Here is an 8,650-nt window from a genome sequence, read left to right on the forward strand (position 1 = left end):
ACAGGAAGGGGACAGACGCTGACCCTCAGGAACAGGCTGTCTACCTGGACCCTGAGCCACATAGAACTGTCCCCAGCGTTTAGTCTTACAACGCAGGGTGCATTTTCTATTCTACTGCACACGAACACACACACACGGCAAACACACCACTGGACTGACTTCACTAACAGTAGTAACCGGCTGCTGAAACCAGGAAGCCTTGAGACAGACGCAGCACATACCCCGGGCGGTCAGTGGGTAGTTGGGGCCGGACTCGCAGGACATGGCACTCAGCGGGCCCTGTGGGTCACTGCCTCCCCGCACACACCCATGCATCTCTACCCGAGCAGAAATCCGTGAATGTATCTGAGTCCATCTAGAACTAATGCTTTAGGGTCAGATTTTCTCAGCCCCTCTTACTGTACTGGGTGGGGTGGAGGGTTCTGAGACCTGGAGACACAACAGAGTCACCATGACGGCGTGGGAAGCTGTGGTTAGAACACACGTTCCCTGACCCCTGGGTGTTCCACCTGCCCACTGTCACCTGGGCCACCCTCTCCTCTCCTCGGCTCCTCAGGGAAGGGGGCTCAGGTGGCAGGAGGCCCAGCGGGGCTTCCACCCAGGACACCTCTCACCTGCTGACACTTCTCTACTGTGAGTATAGCTTCAGATGAAGAAAAAAACCCCAACAGAGACAATTTGTGAAAACAGAAAACACATGTTTATTTCAGGATAACACAAGCCCCCCTCGAAAGAAATTTAGTTAAAATCATGGATTGGGAGAAAAAAATGAACACAGTGAAAGCAGGGAACAGAGACACCACCACCCCGAGGGGCACCGTGTCTGGTCCCAGACAGGTCTGCAGAGGAGAGATCCACATGGGCAACGGACTCTGCAAAATCAGGCCTAGAAGACGGTCAGCTCGTCATGCCTGCCTTTGTTGGTCTGGTAGCTGGTCAAAGCTACGGGCTTGTTCTCGTGCGGGAGGCTTTCAAACACTCGGATGTGCACGAAGTCGTCCTCGTCCACTTGAACCTGAAAGGAGAGTCCAGTGAGGGGCAGGTGGGGCCTCTGACCCCAAGTCCCCCTGCTCTGCTGGACTTGGCTGGACAGGCAGGAGGGCCCTGGATGCCCGGAAGCTGTGTCCTTTCGTGTCCCCAGAGACTGGGCTGAGGACATTCCCACCCTCCTCCTTCAAGTGCAAGGGATGCCCTCGGTGCCCAGCCAGCACCCCTCACCCACACTCACTCCAGCAGAGCCCTTGGTCACCCAAAAGGCTAGGTCCTCTTCTCCAAGGAGGCCGTAGCACGCACGTGCACACACACACATGCACACACACATGCTTGCACACGCATGCTCATTTTAGACAGCTACCAACCCCCTAAAGCTGAGGGCTGCCACAGGACCCTGCTGAGCACTCCTGCCCTGGGCACCTGTGAGCTCCCACTTCAGCCGGACTCTCCCAAGAGGCTGACACCCCACCTTGATCAAGTAGTTCATCCCGGCGACCACCTGGCTCCTGAATTCCACAGCCTTGAACACCGGGAACTTCTTGTTCTCCTTCTCCTCCAGCTGGGACTTCACCTGGGGAAGGGGGGAAGGGAGAGACAGGTGAGCTCACCTGTATTGGACGTCACCCCTGAACTCTCTTGCCTGGACACCGCACACTTTCTACACCTCATCTGCCCTTTACAGCTGAGCAGACACCCTCAACTGTCAACTCTGATGATAAAGGACAGAAAAATGTTCTCTGTATCATTTCTCTTTTCTTTCTCAAGGATATTTTCACCATCAAGACAATGTGTATAAGTTCACACCCTGTTTTTCCCTTTACTTAGTTCTTTCGAAAGAGTACATGCCATTTTTTAGTTACTCTTTTAAAAGTGAAACTTAAAATATTTTAAAGAATTAAACTAAACTGAACGTTAAAGATAATTTTCCAGGGACTTCTTCAGTGGTCTAGTGGGTAAGACTCAGTGACAACAATGCAAGGGGCCCGGGTTCGATTCCTGGTCAGTGGACTGTATCCTACATGCTGCAAGGGAGATCCACTTGCTGCAAGTAACTAAGTGGCACAGCCAAAGTAAAATGAATAAATATTTGTTAAAAATTCAGTCTTCCATCTTCTGTTGTTAATGTTCAATTGCTAAGTCATGTCTGACTCTTTGTGACCCCACAGATTTTGGCACGCCAGGCTCCTCTGTTCTCCAACCTCCCAGAGTTTGCTCAGATTCATCTCCATTGAGTCAGTGATGCTATCTAACGATCTCATCCTCTGCTGATGCCTTCTCCTCCTGCCCTCGAGTCTTCCCAGCATCAGGGTCTTTTCTGATGAGTCAGCTCTTCCCAGCAGGTGGCCCAAGGACTGGAGCTTCAGCTCCATCATCAGTCCTTCCAGTGAATATTCAGGGTTGATTTCCTTTAGGACTGGTTTGGTCTTATAGAGGTGCCTTAATTCTCTTGGGGAAAAAAAGTGAAAGTGACAATGTTAGACGCTCAGTGGTGTCCAACTCTTTGCGACCCCATGGAGCCTGCCTGGCTCCTCTGTTCATGGAATTCTCCAGGCAAGAATACTGGAATGAGTTGTCATTTCTTTTCCAGGGTTCTGTTAAGAATCTCAGTTTCTTCTGCGACAGATAAAGCACTATTACAATTAAAAAAAAATGCTTCTCTACTTTAAATTTTTATTTATTTTTAGTTTTTATTTTTTAAACGTGCCATAACTCTGGGTTTTCCATTGTTAACTTTTAGTTACTTATTCTTTTTTTTTTTGGCTGTCTTAGGTCTTTGAGGCTGCATGCCAGCTTTCTCCAGTTTCAAAGAAAGAGTGGAGGCTTCTGTTGAGAGCACAGGTTCTAGGCATGGGGTCTTCAGCAGTCTCAGCTCCCTGGCTCTAGAGCTTGGGCTCAAGAATTGTGGTACTTGGGCTTCCTTGCTTATCCGTATGTGGTATCATCCCGGACCAGGGATGGATCTCAGGTCCCCTGCACTGGCATGTGGGTTCTTCTCCCCTGGGCCACCAGGGTAGTCCTTTGCTGCCATTTTAGACGGTCTCCCTAGGATGCAGGGCCTTTCGGCAGAGGCTGTTTCTGATCTTTGGTGTCAGATGTTAATGATACCCTTGGATCAGTCAGGTTTTCTAGGGTCTTGGCCTTTAGGAAACTAAGCTTTGTTATGGAGGAAGGGAGAGCAGGTTGCTTTATCTTGACTTTAAGATATAATCTGGTTTCTGAGTGCTCAGCAGCCACAGGCACTCATTGCGCTGAAGTCCCCAGACCAGTTCTGGGGGCCAGAGGAGCTTGGTGAAGCCCAAGCGCCTGCTGCTTGGGGAGCCAAGGGCATCACCATTATGCATGCCAGTGAGTCACCTGGCAAGGGCCTGCAGGGAGGGGCACAGATTTATCTCTATTGAGTCAGTGATGCTATCTAACGATCTCATCCTCTGTTGATGCCTTCTCCTGTCCTCGAGTTTTCCCAGCATCCGGGTCTTTAGGTGGGGGAAAGGACAGGAGGAGGGAGGGTCAGGTAGTGAGAAGGTGGGCCACCTGCTCTTCCATGAGGCTGCCACGGCTCTCAGGGTGGTCAGTGTAGGTGTGTTCCCCCTTGGCCAGTGCCCACCCTCGTCTCAACACTCACCTGTGCAACCCTTCTTCACGGAGCTGTAGGGAACTGACCCTCAGACCATTTACCCAGCCCGGGGGTGAGTGATGCCCACAGACCCTCCCGGGGGCCTAGGGTGAAATCATCTCTCTGTCTGTCTCAGGAATGGAAGCAGGAAAGCCCTGCTCTGTGCAAGCATGGCTGGATGTGGCTGTTTCTGGCCTCAATTCTCCTTATAGGTTCACAAAAGCTTCAGTACAAAAGGCCACCGGATGGTGCCGCTGCCCCTCACAGAGCCCACCCGGCACACAGGTGGCCAATCCCTCCCAGGGGCAGTGAGGACGGTACACTGACACGTGACTCTCAAGGGATGGACCCCAAGTGCAGCCCCCCAGAGACAGAAACCCTTGTCTCCCGAGGCAGCTCACCCTCACGCAAAGCTCACGTGGCCAGCGGGGATTCTCAGGCCTGGAGACCCAGGAAGAGGCGTGGAGGGCTGGGCTAAGTGGCCATGAAGGGGGAGAACAGGGAACACCCTTCTGCCTGGCTCTCACTGGCTGTCCCCCAGATCCCTCCGTGTCTAAGGTCTCACAAGACTGACTCACCCCTTCCATGACTGCTGTCAGATGGTCCCAAAGGTAGGATTGAGGACACGGCGGAGCGCATGCCCTGGGATGTAGGAGGCAGCAGTGGAGCGGGGAGGGGGGCGGCGGTGGGCAGGAAAGATAAGGGACCCAGACGTCTGTCTCGAGTTTCCTCTTCTCATCAGAAGTCGAATACCCTGCCCCAGGCCCTGAACTTGTCTCCCTTGTAGGATGGGGGGAAAGGCCCCAACCCCACATGACCCTCGGGTGCAAGAGTTTTCCTTGAAAAGGGGCTGGACCACTGCCCAGGGTCTGATCCAGGCTCTGCCTACTTGACCCAGCTGCTTTCAGTTTCTAAATATTTCACTGGAGAGCATTTCAAACCTACACGAAAGTGCTAGAATAACAGCCTGAGTCTAGGAGGCCTGGGACCCTGCCTCACTCATGATGACCTCACCCCAGGCTGTGCCCCTTGCTCTCCGTGTGCTTTCCCCAACAGTCACCTTGCCTCCCCTCCAACTCCTCTGCCCGCTTTCTCATCTCAAGAGAGAAAGGGATGTGCTAGGGTGCAGTGCCTTTGCCCAGAGGTGATGACTGCTGACCACCGTGGTCCCAGGACCCCTTCTGCCCGCAGCACCCCTACCTGGTCCGCGATGGCCTGGATCTCGGCTGTGACAGCCTGAGGATCTGAGAACCCGCCGGCCTGTGGCCCCCACATCTCAGCAGTCGGCAGGCAGGACGGATGAGCTGTAGGAGCTGCTGACACTCCCAGGATGAGTGAGCTAATGGGAAACTGGCAGACTTGAAGGGATGGTCCTGTGATGCATGGGTGGGGCCAGGAGAGGTGCCTAGGTTGAGGGACAGGGAACAGGGAGGGGAAGTCCTGGTCCCATTCAGGAACATGCTCTGACACGGCTGGGGTGGGACTTCGGTATCTTCCTCTGGGTGTCAGAGTCACAAGGCAGGGGTGGGAGCTCCCTGCAGGATGGGTGTGGTAGTGGGGGGCAGCACCGACAGAATCTCCAGAGAGAGGGGTCCACTCGGGTGGGAGGATGATGGGAGTAACCAACCATTTGGGTTCCGCAGGGGTCTGGAGACATGGGAGCAGCAGGACCTGAGAGCTGCCAAGAGTGGAGAGAAGGGAAGCCCCCACCAGCTCAGAACCTGGGGGAGCTGCAGGAGAGGGGCAGGGGCCGCCTGGGCCTCAGTGCGACCTGCCTGTGCCCGCCTGGAGCCCCTCATCACCCAGCCAGGCCCGGCACCCCACCCCTTCTGGCCTGTCCTGTGGGCTGCTGTGCAGGCATGGACATGTGACCGGTGACACAGGAAGGGCTGACGTGGGTGGACAGAAGAGCCACAGAGGAGTTCAGGGGCGGGAGGCGATGACTCCAGGGCCTCAGAAGGCATGGGGGTCAGACGGATGGTGTTCCTAGGACTTGGTTCTCATGGGTGTGGGATAAGATTTAGAGCAGGTTCAACTATTACCCAGGCTGGGGCGGGGGCAATCTTCTAGGGTCCAAGCCTGGGCTCTTGTGTGACACTGGGAAACCGATTACCCGAGGATACACATGTAGTGGGAAATAAGGCCGAGGCCTTGGTGGGGAAGGGGCCCCTGGGAGGTGGGCAGCAGAGTCAGGGGAACCCAGGAGAACCGCTCTGCCCTGTGGGCAGCCCAGTCTTGGGTTGGATATTGGCGGGGTTAGCTTTCTAGGTTGTCTTCGGTCAGTCATCTTTCTTGTGCCCAGGTGTGGTCTGAGGCCCTTCCTGGTGACACACACATCTCTCAGGCAAGACGGTTTCTGGGAAGTTGGGAGGACATAGTGTAGGCTGGCCTCACCCGCCTTCTTCTGGCTCCCCAGAAGTCTCCAGTTAGATATCGGCAGTAGCTTCTCAGTAACGCACACCTTACAGGGAACTCCTATTTTGAGACAACTCAGGCAAGTGCTTATTATTGTGTTTTTACTGGCGGGGGAGGGGGAGGAGGTTTTAGGCAATGGTTCTGTAAAAATACTGTCCCCTCTCCCACCCTGAGACACTACAGATTTATTCAGATAATTCTTGCGTAATCAGAGTGGAAATCAGGTTGATTATAATCTTTGCAGCCAAAGATGGAGAAGCTCTATACAGTCAGCAAAAACAATTCTGGGAGCTGACTGTGACTCAGATCATGAAGTCCTTATTGCAAAATTCAGACTTAAATTGGAGAAAGGAGGGATGGAAGTTTGTTGCTGAATCATGACGCCGGGATTCTTGGCCCCTGGAGGAGAAGAATTCAATCTGGGGCCAGAGATGAGGCTTGATCGCTCAGAGCTTTTGTGTAATAAAGTTTTATTCAAGTATAAAGGAGATAGAGAAAGCTTCTGACATAGACATCAGAAGGGAGCAGAAAGAGTACCCCTCTGCTAGTCTTCAGCTGGATGTTATATAGTCTACTAGCGGTCTGTTGATGAAAGAAAGGAATGTCTCAAAACTCAGAATGGCACTAGGCCCCTCACCCATAAGATGTATTTTAGGATAATCTTGGCACCAAATGGTTTATCTTGGGCCATAAAATGATTAACTTGAATCTTGAAGAAGGCAGATCACTATACAAATGGTTTCATCTATAGATTAGAGGAAAATATCTGAGTATAACATACTAGTTTATCAAGTAGGTTCTGAGCCAAAAGTCAGAACTGACTTGAAGACTGAGTTTGGGGTAAATGCATAGTACATTAACATAGCTTAAGATAAACATTTCCATAAGAAAAAGGCATTGGTTATCTCTAGGTTTGAGAATAGTTAACTTCAGGTGAAACCAGCTGTCATGGCAACACAGAATTTTAAGAGAAACCTCCTTTCAAATTTGTATTAAGTTAAGTCGCTCAGTCATGTCCGACTCTTTGCGACCCCATGGACTGTAGCCCACCAGGCTCCTCCGTCCATGAGATTCTTCAGGCAAGAATACTGGAGGGGGTTGCCATTTCCTTCTCCAGGGGATCTTCCCGACCCAGGGATCGAACCCAGGTCTCCCGTATTAGAGGCAGACACTTTAACCTCTGAGCCACCAGGGAAGCTGAGAAGGAAAAAATATCGTCAGTTTGTTTCCTCCTGCCTCTTAAGAGAGATAAAAATGTCTGACACTTGCAAGCTATTTCCTCCGTTTGGAGACTCCTGGCCTTCCCTGCCTGTTACCCTCTCAGGGACAACCACTAGACCATTCTGGTATGACCTAACTCAAATCCCTTATGACGAAACAGTAGAAGTGACAAATAGATTCAAGGGATTAAATCTGATAGAGTTCCCAAAGAACAATGGATGAGATTTCTAACATTGTATAGGATGCTGTGGTCAAAACCATCCCCAAGAAAAAGAAATGCGAAAAGGCGCAATTGTTGTCTGAGGAGGGCTTACAAATGGCTGATAAAAGAAGAGAAAGTGAAAGTGAAGTCCCTCAGTCGTGTCCAACTCTTCGCGACCCCATGGACTGCAGCCCACCAGGCTCCTCCCTCCATGGGATTCTCCAGGCAAGAATACCGGAGTGGGTTGCCGTTTCCTTCTCCAGGGGATCTTCCTGACCCAGGGATCAAACCCAGGTCTCTCACATTGCAGGCAGACGCTTTAACCTCTGAGCCACCAGGGAAGAAGAGAAGTGAACTACAAATTAGAAAAGAAAGATATATCCATCTGAACGCAGATTTCCAAAGAACAGCAGGGACAGATAGGAAAGCGATCCTAAGGGATCAGTGCAAAGACATAGAGGAAAACAGTAGAATGAGAAAGACTAGAGATCTCTTCAAGAAAATCAGAGATACCAAGGGAACATTTCATGCAAAGATGGGCCTAGTAAAGGACAGAAATGGTATGGACCATACAGAAGCAGAAGATATTAAGAAGAGGTGGCAAAAATACCACAGAAAAACTCTACAAAAAACATCTTAATGACCCAGATAACCACAATGGTGTGATCACACATCTTGGAGTGTGAAGCCAAGTGGGCCTCAGGAAGCATCACTACAAATAAAGCTAGTGGAGGTGATGGCATTCCAGGTGACCTATTTCAAATCCTGAACGATGAGGCTGTGAAAATGCTGCACTCAATATGCCAGCAAATTTGGGAAACTCAGCAGTGGCCACAGGACTGGAAAAGGTCAGGGTTCATTCCAATCCCAAAGAAAGTCAATGCCAAAGAATGATCAAACTACTACAAAGTTGTACTCATCTCACATGCTAGCAAAGTAATGCTCAAAATTCTCCAAGCTAGGCTTCAATAGGACGTGAACCGAGAACTTCCAGATGTTCATGCTGGATTTAGAAAAGGCAGAGGAACAAGAGATCAAATTGTCAACATCCATTGGATCATAGAAAAAGCAAGAGAATTCCAAAAAAACATCTACTTCTGCTTCATTCACTACACTAAAATCTTTGACTGCGTGGATCCGAACAAACTGCGGAAAATTCCTCAAGAGATGGAAATACCAGACCACCTGACCTGCTTCCTGAGAAA

The 8,650-nt window shown here is 51.0% G+C and overlaps 1 protein-coding gene across 1 annotated transcript; it reads right to left on the reverse strand.

Moving 5' to 3' along the window:
* Positions 1–886: 886 nt before the first annotated feature.
* Positions 887–4,882, reverse strand: LOC138087010 (stefin-C). Its single transcript, XM_068981766.1, has 3 exons — positions 4,808–4,882; positions 1,463–1,564; positions 887–1,015 (listed from the first exon to the last, which is right to left on the reverse strand). Exons 1-3 carry the CDS (start codon positions 4,880–4,882, stop codon positions 887–889), a joined length of 306 nt encoding a protein of 101 aa, XP_068837867.1.
* Positions 4,883–8,650: the final 3,768 nt, after the last annotated feature.

Source organism: Capricornis sumatraensis, chromosome 1 (assembly GCF_032405125.1).
Source record: "Capricornis sumatraensis isolate serow.1 chromosome 1, serow.2, whole genome shotgun sequence".
NCBI classification, from domain to species: Eukaryota; Metazoa; Chordata; class Mammalia; order Artiodactyla; family Bovidae; genus Capricornis; species Capricornis sumatraensis.

Bases quoted from the DNA above. Each gene is read 5' to 3' on its own strand.
- LOC138087010 (XM_068981766.1), bottom strand. From the start codon at position 4,882: ATGTGGGGGCCACAGGCCGGCGGGTTCTCAGATCCTCAGGCTGTCACA. The intron at 1,565-4,807 runs GTAGGGGTGCTG...CCCCTTCCCCAG, and splicing joins TCCAGGCCATCGCGGACCAG to GTGAAGTCCCAGCTGGAGGA. The intron at 1,016-1,462 runs GTGGGGTGTCAG...CTCTCCTTTCAG, and splicing joins GGATGAACTACTTGATCAAG to GTTCAAGTGGACGAGGACGA.